This window comes from Martes martes (assembly GCF_963455335.1).
Source record: "Martes martes genome assembly, chromosome: 17".
Classification (NCBI taxonomy): domain Eukaryota; kingdom Metazoa; phylum Chordata; class Mammalia; order Carnivora; family Mustelidae; genus Martes; species Martes martes.
Window position 1 is genome coordinate 42968958 of NC_137905.1, and position 26748 is coordinate 42995705.

Consider the following 26748-nt stretch of genomic DNA (forward strand, 5'->3'; position numbering starts at 1 on the left):
CATTGATTTATTCAGGTAGTCTATATCTTCGTGAACTTGAATTTTAAAAAAAAAATCTACTCTCTTTAAATTATAGTAGCTATTTAAAAGGAATATTTATATTCCTTCCCTATTCATAATGATAATTTTTTTTCTAGATCAGGGTTATTAATTGTTGGTCTTCTATTGTTAGATAAATAACCTTCATATTAAGTCTACTGTTGTTTTCTATTTTATCATTTTTTGTTTTTAGTGATCATTCTTACTGTGATTTGGGTTTATGTGGTTATTTCCCTCTAATTTTTAGAGTTGACCATTGATTCAATGTGCTTAATATGTAACTGGCAACGAGTAGGTGCTAGAGATCCACGTTTGGAGAACAAAGCCCCTACCTTCAATCCTTGGGTTGACAGGAACACAGCTTTGGCTACACTGAACTGGTTTTGATTTGTAGAATTTTCTGATTGCTTTTGAAGTTATACTTGAAGGTGGCTTGAGATACCTAAGTGGGCAGATTTCTTTTGGCTACTCTTCTGTTAATTTCTAATCTTGTGACTTTCTAGCTTTAAATACCATGAAGACCTCATGATAATTATACTTGATTACAGTTTTCTAGAATGAATTATCATAACAAGCAGTTATGAAGGCTTTTTGATATTTGACACATTCATAAGGCCCTCCTCTCACAGGAACTCCTTAATGCTAATACCATTATTAATTAATAATGTAACTAATATTTATTGAACACAGGCTTTATATAAAATATCTGACAGTCCTCAGGAAATCTCTATGAGGGTTATAATAATCACTGCTTAAAAATAAGTAAAGTGAGGAACAGGAAGACTGCATTATTTGTCCAATGCTCTACAGTTGGTAACTGGTGGAGCTGAGATAATGTTAAGTAAGATGTATGTCATGGTAAAAGGCACATTCACAAAATATCTTAATAAGGTCATTTTCTATTAGGAATTCTCAGAAGTTTAACACATTTTGAGTGGTAATAGAAAGGTTTTCTATATTCATATTAATATTTTTTTCAGCAAAGTTTTCTGATACTTGGTAAGCAGTGAGTGTGAGGCAAAAAGAATTCCCACATTTATTGAATTTTCTTCTGCTATGAGTTATCCGATGTTCCGTAGTGGAAGTGACAAGTGAAGGTTTTCACATTAATTATATTACATACACATCATCTAATACTGAGTCAGGTGTGAACTCCACGTAAAGGCTCCTACACCCCTAACATTCAAGGCTTTCTAACCAGTGTGGATTCTGTAGTGTTCAATGAGCTGTGAGCCAAGAATAAAGGCCTGCCCACATTCTCTACATTCATAGGGTTTGATCCCAGGATGAATTCTCTGATGTTCCGTAAGTTGTGAACTACGAATAAAGGCCATTCCACACTCCCTACATTGGTAGGGTTTCTCACAAGTATGAATTCGCTGATGATGAGTCAGTTGTGAAACACGAATAAAGGCTTTCCCACATTCCTTACATTCATAGGGTTTGTCACCTGTATGAATTCTCTGATGCTGAATAAGGTATGAACTACGACTAAATGCCTTCCCACAGTCCTTACATTCATAAGGTCTGTCACCAGTATGAACTCTCTGATGTCGTGTAAGCTGTGCGTGTTGTCTAAAGGCCTTCCCACATTCCTTACATTCGTAGGGTTTCTCCCCAGAATGAATTCTTTGATGTCGAGTAACTTCTGAGCTATGAATAAAGCCCTTCCCACATTCCTTACACTCGTAGGGTTTCTCACCAGTGTGAATCCTCTGGTGGACAGTAAGCTGTGAATGCTGTCTAAATGCTTTCCCGCATTCTTTACACTGATAGGGTCTAGCACCTGTATGAATTCTCCGATGAACAGTAAGTTGTGAGCCACGAATAAAAGCCTTCCCACAGTCTTTACATACATAGGGCTTCTCACCTGTGTGAGTTCTTTGATGCAGAATAAGTTGTGAATGCTGTCTGAAGGTCTTTGCGCACTCTTTACATTCATAGGGTTTGACACCAGTATGAAGTCTTTGATGTAGAATGAGTTCTGAAGTACGGCCAAAGGCCTTCCCACAGTCCTTGCAGTTGTAAGGTTTCTCACCGGTATGAATTCTCTGATGTTGAACAAGGTGTGAGGCACGACTAAAGGCCTTCCCACATTCCTTGCATTCAAAGGGTTTTTCACCAGTATGCGTTTTCTGATGCTGAATAAGGTGTGAACCACGGCTAAATGCTTTCCCACATTCACTACATTCAATCAGTTTCTCACCAGTCTCACTGTTCTGATGTAAAAAAGTGAGGGAAGCACGATGCTCAAAAGTGGGCATGTTTTCATATGTGACTTTTACTTGCTTGAAACAGCATTCCTGAGTTACTTGGTGTCTTTCAAACCGGCCTTTGTATTTCCAGTCATCTCTCAAACTGGAGCCATCAAAATCATAGCATTTAAGGCTTTCCATTATCTCCCAATTGAATGACTCTACTTCGGAAACATCTTTTCGTGGAAATTTCTCACACCTGGACTCCAGCTCTGAAGAAGAAGAAAAAGAATACAAACAGTTTTATTCTTTTAAGAAAAAAAAATTCTATAGCAGATCAGAGAGACAAAATGAAAATCACCTTAAAAACTGAATGACTGGGGCACCTGGGTGGCTCAGTGGGTTAAGCCTCTGCCTTCAGCTCAGGTCATGATCTCAGGGTCCTGGGATCAAGCCCTACACCAGGCTCTCTGCTCGGCAGGGAGCCTGCTTCCCCCCTCTCTCTCTGCCTGCCTCTCTGCCCGCTTGTGATCTCTGTCAAATAAATAAATAAAATCTTAAAAAAAAAAACCCAACAACTGAATGACTTATGTAAGTCTCAAATATTGCTGTGCAATTTCTGAAGGGCACATGAAAGCACAAATCTGATGAGAGCTCCTATCGTGCCAGAAGGGATTAAGAAAAGGAATTAAGCTGGGGTTTCTTCATTTTTATAAAGATTAGAATCATCCAGTAAGGGGCCCCTGGGTGGCTCAGTCCCTAAGTGTCTGCCTTCAGCTCAGGTCATGATATCAGGGTCCTGGGATTGAAGCCTGCATCAGGATCCCTGCTTTGCAGGAAGCCTGCTTCTCCCTCTCCCACTCCCTCTGCTTCTGTTCCCTATCTCGTAGTCTCTTGCTCTGTCAAATAAGTAAATAAAATCTTTAAATAAAAAAAAAATCATCCAGTAAGCCTGTTAATATATAAATGTCTGAGACCACCCCAGACTGAATCAAAATTTACACGAATAGAGAAAAGGTATGTGTGTGCATATGCTTGCCTGTATGTACAAATCTATACATAAAAAGCACATGTAAATATTTAAAAGATATGGTATGAGGCTTCTTTCTTTCTTCCTTTTTTTTTTTTTTTAAGATTTTAATTCATGTATTTGTCACAGAGAGAGAAAGAAAACACAAGCAGGGGGAGTAGCAGGCAGAGGGAGAAGCAAGTTCCCGGCTGAGCCAGGAGCCCCATAAGGGATTCAATCCTGGGATCATGATCTGAGCTATAAGGCAGCCGCTTAACCAACTGAGCCACCCAGGCGTTTTTTTTTTTAAGATTTTTTTTATTTACTTGATAGAGAGATCACAAGTAGGCAGGCAGAGAGAGAGAGAGAGGGAAGCAGGCTTCCTGCTGAGCAGAGAGCCTGATGCGGGGCTCGATCCCAGGACCCTGAGATCATGACCTGAACCGAAGGCAGAGGCTTAACCCACTGAGCCACCCAGGCGCCCCCCCCATATATATTTAAATTGAGGTAAGATTCACAAAACATAAATCCCCCCCATTTTATTCATTTTTATTTATTATTATTTATTTCTTTTTTTTAAAGATTTATTTACTTATTTATTTGACAGCGAGAGAGAGATCACAAGTAGGCAGAGAGGCAGGCAAAGAGAGAGAGAGAGAGGGAAGCAGGCTCCCCGCTGAGCAGAGAGCCCGATGCGGGACTCGATCCCAGGACCCTGAGATCACTACCTGAGCCGAAGGCAGCGGCTTAACCCACTGAGCCACCCAGGGGCCTTTTATTATTTTTTTAAAGATTTTATTTATTTATTTGACAGACAGAGATCACAAGTAGGCAGAGAGGCAGGCAGAGAGAGAGGAGGAAGCAGGCTCCCCACTGAGCGAAGAGGACTCCTGCGGGGCTTGATCCCAGGACCCTGAGATCACGACATGAGCCAAAGGCAGAGGCTTTAACCCACTGAGCCACCCAGGCACCCCAATCCCCCCATTTTAGAGTATAATTCAATAGTTTGCCATACAATCCCAACATCATGCAACTATTGCCACTATCTTAGTTTCAGAACATTCTCATTAACCCAGACAGAAACCTTGTGCCCCTTAAGGAGTCATTCCCCATTTTCCATTCCCTCCAGCCCCTAGTAATCACTAATGGCACAGAACCATTAATTCTGTCTCTATGAATTTTCTAGTTTCTGGGCACTTCATATAAAAATAAAGCATCTGTGTAGTTTTTGTTTTGTTTTCTTGTTTTTGTTTTTTCAAGATTTATGTTAGAAAGAAAGAGAGAGAAAGTGGGGGAAGGGGCAGAGGGAAAGAATCTCAAAGTAGACTCCCCAATGAGTGAAGAGCCGGATGCGGGGCTGGATCTCATGACCCTGAGATCATGACCTGAGCCAAAACCAAGAGTTGGATTGAGCCACCCTTGCGCCCCAGCATCTATGTTTTTACCACATTCCACAACATGATGCTCATGCCATCAAAAGGAAAATCCCCGCTTAAATTTTTCTATAGCCTTCTCAGTGCATTTCCAAAGTCACTGGAAAAATTCCAATAAATTCCAAAATCATTACCATGGTTCACAGGCTCTTGGCAAAGCGAGTCCCTGCCCATCTTTGTTGTCATTCTCAAGGATAATACATCTTAATATTGAATACTGCATGCTTTCCCCTCTAGGTACCAAACCACAAGCTTTCTTAAATAAACGTAGGTCTTTTCCATCTTAGACCTCTCATCAGGTTCTTCCATCTATCAGGAATCCCGTCCTGGGCTCTTTGTATGACTGCTTTTCTCATCCTTCAAGTCTCAGATTAAAACTCACATTTTCTTTCTTTCTTTCTTTTTTTTTTTTAAGATTTTATTTATTTATTTGACAGACAGAGATCACAAGTAGGCAGAGAGGCAGGCAGAGAGAGGGGAGGAAGCAGGCTCCCTGCTGAGCAGAGAGCCCAATGCGGGGCTCGATCCCAGGACCCTGAGATCATGACCCAAGCTGAAGGCAGAGGCTTAACCCACTGAGCCACCCAGGCTCCCTCTTTTCTTTTTTTTAAGTAGGCTCCAGCACAGAGCCCAATGCAGAGCTCAAACTCACAATCATGAGATCAAGAGTTGGACACTCAACCAACTGAGCCATACCAGAATAAACTCTGAATGTTTTAATGTTAAAAGAAAACAGAAACCATACAAACGCTAGGAGGAAACATGGTGGATTACTTTATAAGATGGGGAAACCTAACAATGAAACGATGACTCAAAATCCAAAAGCAATCAAAGCAGACTGGTAAATTCCACTATGTAAAGGTGAAAAGCAAAAGAAAACAAAAAGCTTGCACATGAACAAAAAATAACAAAAGTAAAATCAAAAGACAAATGAGAGAGGAAAATACTTGAAATTTATATCACAGTTAATAATCCTCATGCTTTATGAAAAGCTCTTAAAAGGCTGAGAAATGCCCTCAAAAAATTAAATATACAATTACCATCTGATCCAGCAATATTGCTCCTATACCTAGGAGTAATACACTCCTAGGTATATACCCCAAAGAAGGGAAGACAGGCACTCAAATACTTGTACACCCTCAGTCACAGCAGCATTAATCACAATAGCCAAAAGGTGGAAAGAACCCAAGTGTCCAACAACAGGTGAATGTATAAATAGAATATGGTATATACATACAATGGAATATCACTCATTTTTTTTAATGCTGGTAAGTGCTATAACATGGATGAACTTTGACAACATTATGCTAAATGAATTAAACCAGATACAAAAGACCATATAGTATATGACTCCACTTTTTTTTTTTAAAGATTTTATTTATTTATTTGACAGACAGAGATCACAAGTAGGCAGAGAGGCAGGCAGAGAGAGAGATGGGGAAGCAGGCTCCCCGCCGAGCAGAGAGCCCGATGTGGGGCTTGATCCCAGGACCCTGAGATCATGACCTGAGCTGAAGGCAGAGGCTTAACCCACTGAGCCACCCAAGCGCCCAGTATATGACTCCACTTATACGAGGTACTTAGAATAGTCAAATTTATAGAGATAGGAAGTAGGATAGAGGTAATCGCAGACTGGGAGAAAGGGAAAATGGAGAGTTATCGTTAAATGAATAGAGTTTCTATTTGGGATGATGAGTAAATTCTGGAAATGGGTAGTGGTGATGGTTGCACGACATTGTGAATGCAATTAATACCACTGCATTATATACTTTTAAAATGGCCAAATAGTAAGTTGTATGTGATATTTATTAGAAAACAAATAATAACCTCATTAAAGGCTCCCCCCGCCCAAGAACTAAAAGCACTTAGAAAATATACCAACTTAGAAAAGAAAAAGAAAAAAAGAAAACACACCAACTAAATATCCTGTACGGAATAAACAGTAATGGGCTTCCTAGCAATAGAATATAGAATTCCAGTGGAGTTATACTATATACATTTTTGATTTATACATATTTAATGATCTGTTCAAAAAACATATATATCCATGGTATGCCTGGATGGTTCAGTTAAATGTCTAACTCTTGATCTGGGCTCAGGTCATGATCTCAGGGTCGTGAGATCAAGCCCTGCACTGGGCTCTGTGATGGGCATGGAGTCTGCTTCAGATTTCTCTCTCTCTCTTGCCCCAGCCAGCAACCCCCATTCATGCTTGTACTCTCCTTCTTTCTCAAAACAAACAAACAAAAAACCCATATACATACACAGTGAAGGAAACAATTAACAGAACAGGCAACTTATGGAATGGGAGAGGATATTTGCAAAGGACATATCCAATAAAGGGTTAGTATTCAAAATCTATAAAGAACTGATACAACTCAATACCAAATAATCCAGTTAAAAATGGGCAGAAGACATGAAAACATTTCTCCAAAGAAGACATACTGATGGTAACAGACACATGAAAAGATCCTCAACATAACTTATCACTAGGGAAATGCAAATCAAAACTACAATAAGATATCATTTCATACCTGTCAGAATGGCTAAAATAAATAACATAAGAAACAACAAATATTAGCAAGGATGTGAAGGAAAAGGAACCCTTGTGCACTGTTGGTGGGAATACAAATTGGTGCAACCCTTGTGGGAAGCAGTATGGAGGTTTCTCAAAAAATTAAAAATGGAACTACCCTATGATCCAGGAATTGCACTACTGTGTATTTACCCCCAAAATACAAAAACACTAATTCAAAGGGATACATGTACCCCTACAATTTATTGCAGCATTATTTACAATAGCCAAACTATGGAAGAGCCAAGTGTCCATTGATAGGTGAATGGAGGTGCTGCCTGGGTGGCTCCGTGGGTTAGGCCTCTGCCTTCGGCTCAGGTCACGATCTCAGGGTCCTGGGATCGAGCCCTGCATCGGGCTCTCTGCTCAGCAGGGGCCTGCTCCCTCCCCATTTCTGCCTGCCTCTCTGTTATTTGTGATCTCTCTGTCAAATAAATAAACAAAATCTTAAAAAAAAAAAAGATAGGTGAATGGATAAATAAGATACGGTATATATACACAATGGGATATTATCCACCCATAAAAAGAGAACAAAATCTTGTCATCTGCAACAACATGGATGGAGCTGGAGAGTATAATGCTAAGTGAACTCTAATAGAATCTTGATTACATGGACACACCAAGAGTGGCAGTAGCTTTTTAAAAAAAAGGATAAGCAAAGATATGTCATAATTTTTAAGGCAACAAAAAGAGGGCATTTAATAGAATATCCGAAAAAACGGAATTTAAGGTTAAAAGCACTAAATGATGTAATAAAGGATGGAATGTACTGATAAAAATTTGCAATGAGGATCTATTTCATCTTTCACTGCAAACACATTTCAAGTTTGCAATGAGGATCTATCTATATTTCATCTTTACAAAAGTGTAAAATGTAGTAATACTACTTATAATAAAAGAAACAGCTCAGCTCTCAGAATTTCATAGCACCAGTGCAAAGAAAGTTAAAAGGACACGCAGATTCTGAATAATATAATCAACAGGGTTAGAGGTAAACAGAGAGGCAAGTGTCCTACCCAAGGAATACTAGTTTTAAATGTATGTGGAGAACATTTTGCAAAATTGGAACAACTTGACTTAGTGATGACACTGGAAGAGAAAAGACAGTGGTGTGATTTGTTCTTTGGGCTGAGGAAATACCTGCTAACACAGAATTCCTTTCTCATTTAAAATATCCAACAAGAGGGGCGGCTGGGTGGCTCAGCGGGTTAAAGCCTCTGCCTTCGGCTCAGGTCATGATTTCAGGGTCCTGGAATCGAGCCCCGCATCAGGCTCTCTGCTCAGCAGGGAGCCTGCTTCCTCCTCTCTCTGCCTGCCTGCCTCTCTGTCTACTTGTGATCTCTGTCAAATAAATAAATAAAATCTTAAAAAAAAAAATCCTACAAGAGGGGCACCTGGGTGGCTCAGTTGATTAAGCTGGTCATGATCCCAGGGTGTTGAGATGGAGCCCCACACTGAGCTCCTCACTCAGCGGGGAGTCTGCTTCTCCCTTTCCCTCTGGCCCTCCCCCTACTCAAATGAATAATAAAATCTTTTCTTTCTTTTTTAAGATTTTATTTATTTATTTGACAGAGAGAAATCACAAGCAGGCAGAAAGGCAGGCAGAGAGAGAAGGAAGCAGGCTCCCTGCCAAGCAGAGAGCCCGATGCGGAACTCGATCCCAGGACCCCAAGACCATGACCTGAGCCGAAGGCCGAGACTTAACCCACTGAGCCACCCAGGCGCCCTAAAATCTTTTCTTTAAAAGATTTTATTATTCATTTGAGAGAGAGACACACACAGCGAGACACAGCAGGGGGAGTGGAAGAGGGAGAAGTAGGCTTCCCACCAAGTAGGGAGCCCGATGCAGGGCTTGATCCTAGGACCCTGGGATCATGACCCGAGCCGAAGGCAGATGCTTAACCACTGAACCACCTAGGCACCCCTGAATAAATAAAATCTTTAAAAAAAAAATCCTACAAGAAAGAACGTAGAATAAAGACATTTTCATGTGGTCAAAACCAGAATTTGTTGAATAGACCTTTACACAAAAGAGAATTTTAAAAAAAGATTTATTTATTTATTTGACTGAGACAGAGAGAGATCACCAGTAGGCAGAGAGGCAGGCAGAGTGAGAGGGGGAAGCAGGCTCCCTGCTGAGCAGAGAACCTGATACAGCGCTTGATCCCAAGACCCTGAGATCATGACCTGAGCCGAAGGCAGAGGCTTAATCCACTGAGCCACCCAGGCGCCCCTCACAAAAGAGAATTTTAAGGGTGTTCTTTAGCTAAGGAAAAAGAGATCCCAGATTAAAGTAAATAATAATAATAATAATAATAATAACAACAACAGAGAAGTTGGGGAGTATTCAAAGTAGTCAAAGAATAAGTATATAGTATTATAATTATAATATGCAATATATGACATATACATATATATGTATATGTATATGGACATATACACATATGTATATGTGTATATGTGTATATATGTACATACACATATAATATTATAATATGCAATATATGTCATATATTGCATATTATAATATAATATACATATTATATTATACGTATATGTTATATTATTATATAATATATTATATTATATATGTATATATGTGCATATACATGTATTATAATATGCAATATATGTCATATATTGCATATTATAATATTATATTATAATATTATATGTCATCTATTGCATATATTGCATATTACAATATTATATGTATAATATAATATTATTCAGTATTATAATACTGAATAAAGATTCCAATACTGACTACTGCCTGCCACTGTTCTGGGCTGTTTCACATTATTAATTCTTGTAACACTCATAATAATAAGCACATGAAGAAGGCTCTGTTTTTAACTCATTTGCAGAGGAGAAAACTGCAGCACAGAGAATCTAAGCAATGTACCTACACACAGATCTAGTAATTGGCAGAGCCAAGATTTGAACTCAGTCTGAATCCCAAGTCAGTGCCCTTAGCCACTATGTGACCTTGTCTCTCATTAAGAGAATAAATGAATTGCTGAATTGGGTAAAGTGAACTGTTTTAAGAAAGTAAGTATTTTTTTAAGGGATGAAGTTACTCGCAAGAAAAAGGATCCAAAGAACAGGTAAAAAGGCAGCCACTAGGGGAGAAGGGAGCATGTCCCTTTTTGAAATGGGAGGAAACTAAGCAGGAAGAAAGAAGAGAGGGATTCATGGGGTCAAGGACAAGGTTCCCTTGGGATTGGATGCTGACAAGATCTTCGCTCTTCATGTCTTTATGTCTCAGGCCATTGTGCCACAATTTTCGGTATGGCTTGGAAGGAAGCTTCTCAACAATAACTCAAGCTACTGCTATCAGTCTGCTCACCCACTGGCTATTATTCCCAATGACCTCCCTCACTGGATCACCCCTCGCTCACCTGGACACCATGGTCCTGTCATATCACTTGTAATCATCCAGGGTTCTCTCCCTTGCTCCAATAAGGAAATGACATCGGGCTTAGAAATGGAAAGTCCTGTTTATAGGAAAAGAAATGGAGCTTGATTGTCCTTTTCCAAAATTCAAACCCAGTCTCTTGGTCACCAACCAAGAGAGACAATTATGAAAGAAGGAATGAGGGAAGGAATAAAGTTGCCCAAAGGATATGAAGACAGAGGTGCTCATGGAGCTACCCATTTCCACTTTCATAGAGCACAAGCAATTCCCCTGGGAACAGAGAGCAGAAATTCAGCCAGAAACTTGTAGGTCTCCCTAGAAATTCACCATGAAGATAACAGAAATTCCAGAAGGCTAGACTGGAATTATTTAGAGTAGTTAACTGTAGTGGTCATTCTTCATTTGCCCTCTCCTCCCTTCTCAATCCATTCCTCCCTCTTCTTCGTCCTGCTCTGTGCCCCAGGCAGCTTACCTGTAAGGACTGTATTATCCTGACCCCATGGTTTCTCATTGGGTTTGGCATATGGAAAGTATCAGCAGGAGGCCAGTGGGTAGGATGAGAGAGTTCCGGGTGTTTATCCCTCTCCCTCCCTCCTCTGGCAGGGGAGTTCTGGAAGTGGCTATAAATGCCACCAGCTGGGCCCTTCTCCATGACTCCAGCTCTCAACACTGTCCAGTGGCAGTTTTCTCCCTTTACCAGAGGTGGTAACAACCACTGTTGCAGTCCCTGGGCGCCTTGTTTCCTCTCTGGCCCTGAATTACACAACATCCTTACCCAGCGAGGCCAAGTTACTGAAGTTCTCCAGAGTCACATCCCTGTACAAGTCTCTCTGGGCAGGTTCCAGGCACTTCCATTCTTCCTGAGAGAACTCTATGGCCACATCCCTGAATGTCACCAATCCCTGAAATAGTAAGCCCACACATTACTAGTAAATGAAAGGACTTTTATTTTTTCATTTATTACGAAAATTTTCAAAATATTTCACAAAAGTATACAGAGTAGGATAATGACCCCCCTGAATCCATGGCTCTGCTTTAACAATTAACATGACTTTACAAGGGTATTATGCTTAGCGAAATAAGTCAATCGGAGAAAGACAACTATCATATGATCTCTTTGATATGAGGAAGTGGAGATGCAATGTGGGGGGGTGGGGGGAAGTAGGAAAAGAAAAAATGAAAGAAGATGGGATCGGGAGAGAGACAAACCATAAAAGACTCAATCTCAAGAAACAGACTGAGGGTTGCTGGGGGGAGGGGGGACAGGAGAGGGTGGTGGGGATATGGACATTGGGGAGGGTATGGGCTATGATGAGTGCTGTGAAAGGTGTAAACCTGGTGATTCACAGACCTGTACCCCTGGGGATAAAAATACATTATACGTTTATTAAAATAAATAAATTAATTAAAAAAACAAAAACAAAAAAAAACATGACTTTGCAAGTTTTGTTTTTTTATTTCTTCCCTTCTCTGTGCTTTGTTTTTGTTTTTGTTTTACCCCTGCTGTATTTTGAGGGAGAGCCTGCATAGCAAATACCAAACTTCATAGTATTTTAGTAGCTAACAGATTAGCCTTTTTAAAAAAAGCATACCAACCAGAATATCATTATCATACTTAAAATATTTTTTTACAGTTGGTTTGTTCAAATCAAGATTCAAATTAGATCTACACATTGCATTTAGTGGCAAGGTTTCCTTAAGTCTCTAGAACCTATTAGAGCCCCCAGAAACCCTTCAAAAATTTTTTATTGCTATGTATTTTAAAGATTTTTATTTGACAGAAACACGGTGAGAGAGGGAACACAAGCAGGGGGAGTGGGAGAGGAAGAAGCAGGCTCCCCACTGAGCAGGGAGCCCAATGAAAGGCTCAATCCCAGGACCCTGGAATCATGACCCAGGCTGAAGGCAGACACTTAATGACTGAGCCACCCAGTTGCCCCTTGGTATTTACTTATTAAAGAAATATCTGAATTAGTAGAATCTCCCACATTGTTACCTTATTGCATCTGCATGGAATGGTTTAAGATGTTCCTTTACTTCTATACTTTCTGTGAAAAGGTAGTTGGATCTGGAGGCCTGGTTCACCTTTTTTTTTTTTTTTTTGGAGGGGCAGGAGGGCCTCCTATCGCATCCCTCAGGAGGCACATAATGACTGATCATACCATTTTAAATGAGGTTAAAATTGATGAGTAGGTTTAGGTTTTGACAACCTGACTCATCCAGAAAACTGTCTGAAAGATGGAAAGAGAGGAGATGGAGAAGGGTATTGTAGGAAGGAGGTGATCAAGTAAGCAAGCAAGCAAGCTAGGTGGGATGCCTATGCCATGAAGGTAGTATAAAAAGCACATTTATTTGACTAGAGGCTTACATGCTTTTGAATATTCCTTTTTAAAAAAAATTTTTATTTATTTATTTGTCAGAGAGAGAGAGAGAGCACTAGCAGGGAAAGCAGCAGGCAAAGGGAGAAGCAGACTTCCTGTTGAGCAGGGAGGCTGACGTGGTACTCGAGGGATTGGGGGCTGCTGACTTTTAGTGCCCTGCATCAGGAATGTTAAGTGTCCTGGTTTATCTGAGCCATGTACCCAGGACAGTCCCATACAATAACGAACCGTACTGCTGAGAATGCTGAGAGCGTCTCCACTGAGAAGCAGTTTATTAGACATCATATGCATATTTTTGTGATGGCAAATTTTATAGTAAACACGGGAATTTTTATTTGCTGTATAACAAGCACCTTATGTCCTGTAAGATGTAATCATCCCATCATTTGGGAGTATCTAACTTAAACAAGATCTACAAAATCTTTCATGTCTATCATTCTTCACTATCCACTTTTCCTTGTTCCTGAAATAAGAAAGCTGATGGAGGGTGTACCTCAGTCACATAAATGTGGCCCGCAACAAAAACATATTGTTCACCCTCAAAATGGACCATTTTATGGTTATTTGTCTCTCATAAATTCCCTTGCAAGACCAAAGAACTTTGTGTAACTGAAGTTTCCAATCACAGTCCCTATCCTGAAGGCCTCATAAAATAGGAGATGTCACCACACACTAAGACCAAGACCAACCACTCCAGCTCCGACCATGTTTACATGGCAAGGGTGGGGAGGCTTCTACTGCAAACACCTAGGCTTTGGAAAAATTATAACACCCATTTAATGCTTCTCGAAGCTCTCGAGAAGGTAAGGAAAATTAAATCCCAGGGGTGACAACAATGAGAAAACAATACACACAACACACACATGCAATTCAACACAGAGAGATAAGCCAATATTTTAGCAGGGGCCACCCTGAAGTCAAACAGTTTGGGGATTAACCTTAGTATGGGGCCTAGGACACATATCAAATGGAGTGAGTGGCTATGACCCTCAGTTTAAAGTTGGGATCCTAGAAGAGCTACTTTCTCTGTGAAATGCTGGGCTCCAAAGAAAACCTGGTTGGAGAAAAGTAACAAGGAACCTTCTGCACTCCAGGTGGGAAAAAAGGATTATCATTAATGATACCATTATTACTACTAACAATCATTTCATTTCCCTTGCCAATCTATAACCTCTGTTTGGTTCCCTAATGACTACCACATGTTAAATTAAGTCAACTAAGATAATTCAATAGGGAAAGATCAGTCTTTTTAACAAATAGTGCTGGGACAGGTGGATATTCATATGCAAAGAATTAAGTTGGACCCCTACCTCATACCATATATAAAAATTAACTCAAAATAGGTTGTAGAACTAAATATAAGGTTCCAGAGCTAATACTACAACTTAAAAAAATACAAAAAACATGGTAGTATAACTTTATGACCTTGGTCAGACAGTGGTTTCTTAGACATGGCATCAAACACAGTAACAAAGGGACAAATAGTTAAAATAAACTTAATCAACACTCAAAATGTTTGTGCTACAAGTGATTCCATCAAGAAAGTAAAAATCCCAGGATGCCTGGGTGGCTCAGTTGGTTGAGTATCTGACTCTTGATTTTGTCTCGGGTCATGATCTCAGGGTTGTGAGATCAAGCCCCACTTTAGGCTCCATGCTGTGTGGAGGAGCCTGCTTAAGATACTCTCCCTCTCCCTCTGCCCCGCCACACCCTCCCTCTATTGAAGGAAGGAAGGCAGGCAGGCAGGCAGGTGGGTAGGTAGGTTGGTCCGTGAGAGAGGGAGGGAGGGAGGGAAGAAGGGAGAAAGGAAAAATTCAAATCACAAAACTGGGAAAAAATACTTGCAAATCTTTTATCTGATAAGGGACCTGTGTCCAGAATATATAAAGAACTCTTATAATACAACAACTTACAATTCAAAAAAGACAAAACAATTAAAAACTAAGCAAAGAATTTGAGTAATGATTTCTCTCTCCTTTTTTAAAGATTCTATTTATTTATTCATGAGAGACACAGAGAGAGGCAAAGGTAGAGGGAGAAGCAGGCTCCCTACAGAGTAGGGAGCCCAATGTGGGACTTGACTCCAGCCGAAGGCTGATGTTCAACCAACTGAGCCACCGAGGTGCCCTTGAGTAGTGATTTCTTCAAAGAAGATCTACAAATGGCCAATAAGCCATTTGAAAAGATGTTCAATACCACTAATCATTAGGAAAAAGTAAATCAAACCCATAAGAAGAGGCCACTTCATATCCCTTAGGATGCCTATTACCAAAAAAACAAAATAACACATGTTGGTGAGGAAGTAGAAAAACCTCTGGAATGGAGGAACTGGGAACAAGAACGGGGCTCAGCGAGACAGGGAAGTTTCAGCATAAAGAACACAAATGTTCATATAATTTGAAAGGAAGAAAGATTATTTCAAGGATAGAGGTAATTTCAACTTACCTGTGCCATGGCTTCTTGAACTACCTGAGCTGCTCTGATTTCTTTAGATTCTTCTCTTAGATAACTGCAGAGTCCTGAAAAAGCAGACAGGGGGGAAAAAGGGAAATCTCTCATTAACTGAGCTTGCCTGAGCACTCCTAGATAGAGGACCTTAAAACAACTGTACTTTCAATGTCCCTGCTCTGATTCTCTTGCCCTCCCCCTTGTCCTACCTCCCAACACTAATATCAAGAACTACAGAGTTAACAAAACCCAGCCACTCCCAAAACTCTAGGGAAACTGAGATGGAGTCAACGAAGATGTGCCCCAGCACTCACATAGAATCCAACTGCCTTGGCAGGACGGATTCCAGCCTGAACAGCTCCTTGTCTTTTTTTTTTAAATACTTTTTATTTTATTTATTTTTATTTTTTAAAATATTTTGTTTATTTATTTGAGAGCATGAGAGAGGAGAGGATCAGAGGGAGAAGCAGACATCCTGCCGAGCAGGGAGCCTAATGCGGGACTCGATCCTCGGACTCCAGGATCATGACCCAAGTCGAAGGCTGTTGCCTTACCAACTGAGCCACCCGGGTGCCCTGAACAGTTCCTTGTCTTGCCAATGCTAATCTATACTCTATATGGGGCCTAGATGGCTCCCACCTGATCCAAGGTGATCTTCCTCTGCAGCTGCTACAAGGAGGATCAAAACTCAGACTCACTTACTTTACCCACTAAGGCTGAAGGCCGTACCCACAGGCCAGGAGCATAGCAGCGCAGGTATAAGTTCATTCTCAAGGAGGCCAAACTTTGAGAAAAAGATATCCCTAAACAAAGTCTTCCAGCCTTTCTGGGCTCAACAGGCAAAACCTCCTGGGTACTTCCCTGAATCTACTTCCCTTTTTTTTTTTTTTTTTTTGAGATTTTATTTATTTGACACAGAGAGAGAGTGAGTGAGTACACAAGCAGGGAGAGCAGCAGAAGGAGAAGCAGACTCCCTGCTGAGCAGGGAGCCCAACACAGGGATGGATCCCAGGACTCTGGGATCATGACCTGAACTGAAGGTAGACGTTCAACTGACTGAGCCACCCAGGCACCCCTACTTCCTCCTTCTAAGTCCAGAAAGGAACACCATCTACACCAGAGGCTTCATCGAAGACTCCAACCTTGGCTGGGCTCACCAGACAGGAATAAGAAAATCACAGTAAACAGGTATCTTACAAGAACACCTGAATACCCAGAGTATTGACCTGAATGGAACTCAAATTCTAGAAGCCTCTTGGGCCAGTACTCCTAACTTTCCATCTAAGCCTCCCCTCCTGCTTTCCCGCAGAACATCACTTCCTCACTGGCTGGTATTTGCTAAGACTGGAGTTCTGTGAAAAATCACCCGTACCTCAAAGTAACGAGAACTCTGGGGTTTTAAGGAGGGTAGTAAGGCTGGTTCTAATCAGAGGTGCAAGAAGCTTCCTATGGTTTGTGGATGGGTGGGTCAGAAGGAAGACTAACTTACTCAATGGCAGTGGTGTCATGGAAAATGTCCTATAAGTTGAAGAATATGAATTGGAACTTAAAAGTCAGAGAATTTTATTAGGCGGAAAAGGTACAGAAGAATATTCTGATTGGTGAAGGGCAATGACAAAAACAGTGGACCAAAGTATTTGGTGTATTATTTGGAGTGAGTTCTATAGTTTGGGGAAAGGTCTAGACCAGTGCTGTCCAACAGAGCTTTCTGCAATGATGGAAATCTTTGTATCTGTACTGTCAATAACGTAGCCATCAGCAATTAAAAAGTGCCTAGCACAACTGAGGGATTGAATTTTTTTCCTGAATTTTAATTTAAATTGAATTAGTTCTAGAATCTAGAGGAAGATAATGCTGGAGATGACATCAGGGGTTGAGAAATGAAGACAAATAAATGAAATAAGATAATAATGAGGGCAAAGACCAGGTCTCATCATCACTGTGACTGGCACTCGCCCTAGTGTCTGGAGGAGAAGGGTCCAATGAATACTAACTTAAATATAAATGTTTGCTTTTCACCCAGTAAGGAATGGAAGGCCACTGAAGAATTTACAGAGGGAAGTGATAAGGCCAATATAGCCAGATTCTTTTATTGGAGAGAAGCAAAATTGGAGTCAGAGAGACCAACGAAAGGTGCTTATACTTTTGTAAGCAAAGAACCTGACCCAGGATAATGAGAGTGGAAATAAGGAGAAAGGTATAATTTCAAGACGTAGAGAAGTAAAATCAACAGGCTCTGGCATCTGATCAGATATGGAGGCAGAGAAAGAGAGAGGAGTCAAAAATTCTTTCAGACTGACTGAGCTCCTACCTCAATTGGCATGGTTCTAGGTGTGAGGAAGATAATAAATGCAGTCCCTGTCCCAGTGCATCTCACATTCTAATGGAAAGAGACAATAACAAATTGATACACTGACACTGATATTCCTATTTATATATCAGGTGGCCAAAGTCCTGTGGAGAAAAATTAAGAAGAGTAAGAGGAGGGGCGCCTGGGTGGCTCAGTGGGTTAAAGCCTCTGCCTTCGGCTCAGGTCATGATCCCAGGGTCCTGGGATCGAGTCCCGTATCGGGCTCTCTGCTCATTGGGGGGCCTGCTTCCTCCTCTCTCTCTGCCTGCCTCTCTGCCTACTTGTAATCTCTGTCTGTCAAATAAATAAATAATCTAAAAAAAAAATATTCTCTGAAGGTAGAGCTGGTAGGATTTGCTACTTTTAGTTACGAAAGCAAAGAAAATTAAAAAAAGAAGAAGAAGAAGAAGCCATGATGACACTAAGCTGTTTGGCTTGAGTAAATGGAAGTATGAGGTTGTCATTTTATAACACAAAGAAGCGTGAGAGGAGCAAGTTTGAATAAACCAATTATGAGTTGTGTTTTACACTTTAGTACTTGAGATTGCTATTAACCATCACACACACAGTGGGTTTTGGTTTGTAAATGTCCAACAAGGCAATATTAGCAGAAATTAAACTAGGTATGTCCTCTGATGAAGCAATTCCATAGCTGAGACTACCTGAAAGACGTATGGGGGCTACATGATGGAGACACTGCTGACATCGGAAACAACTTGCAGAGAACTTAAAAGGAGGACTGATTAAATAAATAAATTACAGTATATTCACACAATAGAAACAGAGTTGCCATAAAATGAACAATGCGTGTATTTGCTGATGTTAAGACGTCAAACAACTTTGGGTGAATAAGGTAGCTAATGAAACGGTATGTACAGTGTAATCCTATTTTTATTTATTTGACAGACAGAGATCATAGGAGGCAGAGAAGCAGGCAGAGAGAGAGGAGGAAGCAGACTCCCTGCTGAGCAGAGAGCCCGATGCGGGGCTCGATCCCAGGACCCTGGGATCATGACCTGAGCCGAAGGCAGAGGCTTTAACCCACTGAGCCACCCAGGCGCCCCTGTAATCCTATTTTTATAGAAAGAATATACCTATGTTCTATATATACACGTGTGTGTGTCTATAAGATAGACTGAAAGGGTTTTCAATTACATTTTTCAACATTTGTCTCTAGGTGTGTATCTATAAAAAGAATCTTTTTTTTTCTATATTCTCAAGTTTTCCCTTAAGCATATGTTTTATAATCACAAATAATAGAATATATACCTTCCTCTTCATTAGGGGGGTGAATTATAAAAGGAAATATGCATGGAATGATTTATGAGTGAGAGTGAGGTGCCTTTGGGAACTTACACGCTGAAGGAGCTTGATTTCCTCCATTAGTTCTAGAGCCTTTGAGAGGCTCGTTCTCAAACAATAACTTAAAGCTCCTGACATCCCACAGGGAAAGTGAGCTTTCACATGAAAACCTTCCATTTCCCTTAGTCTCCTCACTCACCTGTGCACAGAGCTCTTGTCAACCCTCAATCCAGGATATCCTCCTTGCTCTGAAAAGAAATCACGCTTAATTTACAGAAGCAACTTCCTACATATAGAGAAAGAAATGGGTCTTAGCCAGTGTTGTAGACATTAATTGAATTACTACTGTTTCACCATTATCCAGTTTTCCTCTCCTTTTGGGCACAGAGATGACATTTTCCAGACTCTTGCAGTGAGGCAAGGCCATAAACTGGTTTTGGTCAATGGAATCTGAGCTAAGGTGATGTGTGTCCCTTCATTCTGAGGCACTGGCAAGACTGCACAATTCTCCAGTCTCTTATTCCCTGATGTGGTAGCCTAGGGGACTGTGTGTCAGATGGTACAGCTATAGATTGGTGGAGTCTGCTTTGATCTGGGACCCTGCCTATACACATTAGACACGCAGCATGATCAAGTTAATAAAAAGTTACTCTGTAAGTCCCTGAGATTTGGTGGTTGTTTGCTACTACAGCATAACAGCCTGTCCTAACTAATATACTAATTCAGCTATTATGACCATAAAAAATTCAGACTCTGGCCTATGGTCGATGTGAGAAAGAAGAATTTTTTTTAAAAGTCAGAAGAAGCTTCAGAAATAACAGTGCAGGGAGGCCTGGGTGGCTCAGTGGGTTAAAGCCTCTGCCTTTGGCTCAGGTCATGATCTCAGCATCCTGGGATCGAGCCCCACATTGGGCTCTCTGCTCAGCAGGGAGCCTACTCCCCCCCCCCACCGCCTGCCTCTCTGCTTACTTGTGATCTCTGTCAAATAAATAAATAAAAATCTTCAGAAATAACAGAGTAGTACTGGTTCATTTCCAACTCTATACACTTCAAAGGGATGTTTCACACTGTGTGAAATCTTTCATGTTGTATTGCATTTTATGGATGTAAACATACTTTTTTCTAGTATAAACATCAACCAAAAATCATTACAGTAAGAGATTTATATATTCTCAGGCAATATTCAGTATTCTAAGTAAGACAAGAGCAGATAGGTTAAATAAATGAAAGATTTCTATAAAATAGTAATTCTTAGTACTTACAAATTTTATAATGTAATACTTAACATAAAAATGTTTAGGATATGATTAAATGAAAAAAAAAGCAGGTTACAAAAAAGCTGGGCATAATGGGATCCTATTTGTCAAATATAAAGATATATCAATACAAACAATATAGATAGACAAATTAGATGAAAAATATCTAGGGAGTTTTATCCTTAAAGATTACTTTGGTTACCTCTGGGCTATGATTTTCAATGTTCTTAGTTTTACTTAAGTGTATGTTTTTTTGATAACTATGTTATTAATTTTTAAATTTTTTTGTTGTTTTTTATAAGTTTTATCTATTTAAGTGATTTCTACACCCAAAATGAGGCTCGAACTCACAGCCCTGAGATCAAGAGTTGCATGTTCTCCCAACTGAGCCACGCAGGCACCCCAATTTTTAAATGATTTGTTAGGTTCTGGTAAATGTAAGCTATTCCCAAATAGCAATGAAAAAGAAAACACTTACTTTTCTTTTTGTTAAACAATCTTCCCTTGAACATGAAATACTAGCTTAGGATATTCTAAAATCAGTTATATTTTCACAGAATGGCTTTTGTTTTTGCTTTGTCAGCTCCCGATAGTTGCAAACTTCTTGATTTGGTAGCTATATTCATGTGTGCTGTAGTTGAGCCTGGAAAGAATGAAGAGTTATTAGGGCCATGTCCTACTTATGAGCAGTGCTTCCTTTCAGCTCTTCTTGTCAGGTGAGTCTGCTATGTTTCTGCACTTGCCCAACTATTCTCCAAACAACTACAAACTCATTTTGCCCCATTGGTCACACTTTGGATCTCTGATGACTGAAAACTGCAAGTCCTGTACAGGACTCAAGAAAACTAATTTCCCTTCACAGAGCTTTTGTGGGATCAATTTGACTTAGACATGACATGACATGACAATGACTGCTCTGGTCATATACGTTATTTCCCTCTTATAAATTCTCACAGCATACTATCAGGGTAAATAGTGCCCTTTAACATCCTTTACTTTGAACAACTGTATACTAGTTTTATCTCACCTATTTCAACATTTTCACTTTAAAAGTAAATACAGGTGTGCCTGGGTGGCTCAGTCAGTTAAGCTCCAACTCTTGATTTCAGCTCAGGTCATGATTGAAGGCTTGTGAGCCTGCTTAAGGTTCTCCCCCTCTCTCTCTGCCTCTTTCTCTCTCTCAAAAAAAAAAAAAAAAAAAGAAGGTAAATAGAGACTATAACTTTTATTTAAAAAAAATTTTTCCCCCTTATGTAATCTCCACTCCCAACGTAGGGCTCGAACTTACAACCCTGAGATCAAGAATCACATGCTTGGGGTGCCTGCGTGGCTCACTGGGTTAAGCCTCTGCCCTCGGCTCAGGTCATGATCTCAGGTCCTGGGATCAAGCCCCGCATCGGGCTCTCTGCTCAGTAGAGAGCCTGCTTCCCCCTCTCTCTCTCTCTGCCTGCCTCTTTGCCTACTTGTGATCTTTGTCAAATAAATAAATAAAATCTTAAAAAAAAAAAAAAGAATCATGCTTACTGACCGGGCTAGCCAGGTGCCCCAAGACTATAAATTTTATTTTATTTATTTATTTTTAATTTTTAAAAAAATTTATTTATTTATTTGACAGATCACAAACAGGCAGAGAGGCAGGCAGAGAGAGAGGAGGAAGCAGACTCCCTGCCGAGCAGAGAGCCCGATGCGGGGCTCAATCCCAGGACCCTGAGATCATGACCTGAGCTGAAGGCAGAGGCTTAACCCACTGAGCCCCCCAGGCGCTCCTATTTTTAATTTTTTAAAAAGATTTTATTTATTTAACAGAGAGAGATCACAAGTAAGCAGAGAGACAGGCAGAGAGAGAGGGGGGGAAGCAGGCTCCCTGCTGAGCAGAGAGCCCAATGCAGGGCTTGATCCCAGGACCCAAGGACCATGACCAGAGCCGAAGGCAGAGGCTTTAAACCACTGAGCCACCCAGGCGCCCCTTATTTTTAATTTTTAAAAAAGGTTTTATTTATTCATTTGAGAGAGAGACAGAGAGAGCATGGAGGTGGGCAGAAGGAGAGGGAGAGGGACAAGCAGACTCTCAGCTGGGCACAGAGCCTAATACAGGGCTTGATCTCAGGACCCCAAGATCATGACCTGATCAAAGTCAGTTGCTCAACTGACTGAGCCACCCAGGCGCCCCTCAAGACTATAAATAGCATTTTGTCTCCTTGAGTTCTAGATTAGGATTTTGCATCTTTGCAAATTCTTTTTTTTTCCATCTTTGCAAATTCTTAATAAATGTCTAATGTCCCAAAGGAATTCATTATAAAAATACATGAAATGGTATACACAAAAATAGTTTTGGGAATAGCTCCTAATTGAATTACAGAAATATAAACACTCTTTATTAGACAATAAAATGAATAAATTAAGGTAAATCTTGATAATGAAATACTAAACAGTGATTTTAAAATACAATAGTACTGGGGAGCCTAGGTGGCTCAGTCAGTTAGATGTCTGACTTCAGCTCAGGTCATGATCTCAGGGTCCAGGATCACATCCAGTGACTGGCTCAGTGCTCAGCAGGGAGTTTGCTGTCTCTCCCTCTCTGTCTGTCCCTCCCCACTGCTTGTGCTCTCTTCCCGCCCCCCTCAAATGAATAAATAAAATCTTTTAAAAAAATACAACAGTACTACTATGGTCAATACATTATTAAATAAGGCAGGCAGGTTATAGGATTTATATATAAGTGATACCCCTCTATAAAGTCACACAGAAAAATATATTTGAAATATATCCATCAAAATATTAAGAGCATAATGAGGCACCTGGGTGGCTCAGTGGGTTAAAGTCTCTGCCTTCAGCTCAGGTCATGATCTTGGGGTCCTGGGATCGAGCCCTGCATCAGGCGCTCTGCTCAGCGGGGAGCCTGCTTCCCTCTCTCTCTCTCTCTCTCTGCCTACTTGTGATCTCTGTCAGCAAGTTTCTATTTTTGCATTGTTTATATTTTTCATAATAAAAATCATAACAATATTGTTTCCATTTAAAAATAAATTATCATAACGGTAGTTGGTATTTATTATCCCAGCAGTAGGAAAATTATGAGCAATTGAGAAAATGTCTTTGACACGAATAGGAACAGAAAAGGAAATTAGTGTGATTGAAACCAATAATAACTAAAAGTTCTTTAACAGTCATTTAAATGTTGACTCCTACCCCCTGGTACATTGATATAGCCTCATTATCAAGATCATTCTGTGAATGACCAATTTTCAGGAGAGTTCAAATTAATAAGACAGTGTATGCAAAGCAGAAAGCATTGTGTCAGATATACAGTGAATTTCTCCTCTGTTCAATCACTAATCAGAAGATTTTTGGGTGGGGTCTTTGCAAAATTTGAGCACTTTTTAATTTATCATTTTGTTTACGATATCCTTTTCCTTGTTCTGATTAATACTTTGTAAGCATATATATATATATATATATTTTTAGGTTTTTAAAAAAAATTTTATTTATTTGACAGACAGAGATCACAAATAGGCAGAGAGGCAGGCAGGGGGTGGGGGGAAGCAGGCTCGCCACTGAGCAGAGAGCCGATGTGGGGCTCGATCCCAGGACCCCGGGATCATGACCTGAGCCGAAGGCAGAGGCTTCAGCCCACTGAGCCACCCAGGTGCCCCCGTAAGCATATTTTTTATTAGCTGGATAATACTCCATCATGGGGATGTAATAGATGGAGGAACATTCCTCTTCTGTTTCCCTATTGTAGGGTGCAAATTTTGGACATTTCAGAGGCTATTACTAGGTATCTAAGTCTTATATTTTAGACCTGTGGTTCTAAATTTTCAGGGGTCTTAAATCTCTTTGAGGGGGCACCTGGGTGGCTCAGTGGGTTATGCCTCTGCCTTTGGCTCAGATCATGATCCCAGGGTCCTGGGATAGAGCCCCGAATCAGGCTCTCTGCTCAGCAGGGAGCCTGCTTCCTCCTCTCTCTCTGCCTGCTTCTCTGCCTACTTGTGATCTTTGTCTATCAAATAAATAAATAAAATCTTTTAAAAAACTCTTTGAAAATCTTATGGAATCTTAATACTTCTTCCAAGAAAAAAATCAAATAAATAAATATCTGCAAAAATTATGCATAAAATTTCATGGAGTCTGCAGAGCCCTGATGTCTAAGGGTGGGGACCAATACCCTATTTAAAACCCTGCTGTAACAACTAACTCACAAACATTAAGTATACTAACTATATTTTTTTTATTTCTCACAATTTATCAAAAGCACAATAAGGATTTGGCTTGAAGCAAATTTAAGACAACCCAAAACCCAAAATGCCCCAAAATCAAATTAGATCTGGTCACTGCAACAAACTTTTTTTTTTTTTTAAGAGAGAGAGAGTGAGCAGGAGTGCAGGGGTGGGGCAGAGGGAGGAGAGAGAAACTCTTAAGCAGGCTGCACTTCCAGCACAGAGCCCAATATGGGGTTCCCATCTCACAACACTGAGATCACGACCTGAGCCAAAATCAAGAGTCCAATGCTTAACTGACTGAGCCACCCAAGCATCCCGACTGCAACAAATGTCTATCCTGTCCAGACTTCCGGGATGTGGCTGTACCAGACATGAAAATATACTGCAAGGTCTCTTTAATTAAAACAGCGTGGTAGCAGTGCATAAATAGATGAACAGACCAGTGGAGCAGAACAGAAGGCCTAGAAATAGTACCAAGTATATTTGGAAATTTAGTATATGATGAAAATGAATAAGATCACAAGTTCTTAATAAATGGTGTCGGGGAAACTGGGTAACCATTTGGAAAATATAAACTTAAATCCATTCCTCCAAACTTAAATCCATTAAGCTCCAAATGTATCATAAATGGAAAAGATGAAACCATACAGATATTAGAAAAGGACACAGGTAAATTCCTCTTTAATCCTGGGGCTGAGAATGTCTTTCAAAGTCCAGAAGTAATTTAAAAAAAATTGGTACATTTGATTACATAACATTAAAAAAAACTGAATGGCAAAAAAACACCATAAACAGAGTTAAAATACCACTGACAAACTAAAAGAAAATACATGTACCATACATCACAGATGAAGGACTAATATCCTTCATATGTGATGAATTCTTAAAACATTGAGACAAAACACCAAAAAACTGAAAGAAAAATAAGAAAAAGATATGAACACATAGTTTGCAGAAAAGAGGTAAAAATGCCCCTTATGCATATGAAAAGATGTTCATCAACATAGTATTGGAAGTCTTAGCCAGAGCAATTTTAGGCAAAAAAAAAGAGGTAAAATGCATCCAAATTGGAAAGGCAGAAGTAAAATTACTTCTATTCTTAGATGACATGATCATGCATGTAGAAAACCCTAGAGATTCACACATACACACAAATCTGTTAGAATAAACAAATTCAGGGGTGCCTGGGTGGCTCAGTGGGTTAAAGCCTCTGCCTTCAGCTTGGGTCGTGGTCTCGGGGTCCTGGGATCGAGCCCTCCGTCGGGCTCTCTGCTCAGCGGGGAGCCTGCTTCCTTCCTCTTTCTTTGCCTGCCTCTCTGCCTACTTGTGATCTCTGTCTGTCAAATAACTAAATAAAATCTTAAAAAAAAATAAACAAATTCAGCAAAATTGCAGGCTACAAAGTCAACTCACAAGAATCAGTTGCATTTCTACACAGTAATAATGAAGTATCTGAAAAGGAAATTAAGAAAACAATTCCACTTATGACAGTATCAAAAAGAACAATATACTTCGGACTAAACTTAACCAAGGAAGCAAATGACTTACACACTGAAAACTACTAAGCACTGCTGAAAGAAATGGAAGAAGACATAAATGATAAGATATCCTGTTGCCCAAGGACTGCAAGACAAATTCCTATGTTGAAGTCAGAACACCTACTGTCACTGTATTTGAAGACAGGACCATTGTGGAAGTAATTAAGATTAAATGAGGTTATAAGGGTGGGGTCCTGATACAATACTATTAGTATTCCTATGAAAAGAGACATTAGAGGGGCGCCTGGGTGGCTCAGTGGGTTAAAACCTCTGCCTTCGGCTCAGGTCATGATCCCGGGGTCCTGGAATCGAGCCCCACATCGGGCTCTCTGCTCAATAGGGAGCCTGCTTCCTCCTCTCTCTCTGCCTATCTGCCTACTTGTGATCTCTGTCAAATAAATAAATAAAATCTTTAAAAAAAGAAAAGAAAAAAGAGGCACTAGAGAGAGCTTGCTTTCTCTCTCTCTCTCTCTTCCTGTGAAGACACAGCAAGAATGTGGGCATGTGCAAGCCAGGAAGAGAGCCCTAACTAGAAACCAACTATGCTGGCACCCTGGTCTCAGACTTCCAGCCTCCCTAACTCTGAG

At 40.2% G+C, this 26748-nt stretch overlaps 1 protein-coding gene across 1 annotated transcript in view; it reads right to left on the minus strand.

The window, feature by feature from the left end:
* Positions 1 to 230: 230 nt before the first annotated feature.
* Positions 231 to 26748, minus strand: part of ZNF565 (zinc finger protein 565) — a 33773-nt gene continuing 7255 nt past the window's right edge. The window contains exons 2-7 of the mRNA XM_080829292.1: positions 20885 to 21049; positions 19350 to 19398; positions 15496 to 15569; positions 11445 to 11571; positions 10653 to 10748; positions 231 to 2506 (exon numbers count right to left, since the gene is read on the minus strand). Of these exons, the coding sequence (XP_080685418.1) occupies positions 1233 to 2506; positions 10653 to 10748; positions 11445 to 11571; positions 15496 to 15504 (1506 nt within the window). The 5' untranslated portion in view covers positions 15505 to 15569; positions 19350 to 19398; positions 20885 to 21049 and the 3' untranslated portion in view covers positions 231 to 1232. The remainder of the gene's footprint in view (positions 2507 to 10652; positions 10749 to 11444; positions 11572 to 15495; positions 15570 to 19349; positions 19399 to 20884; positions 21050 to 26748) is intronic.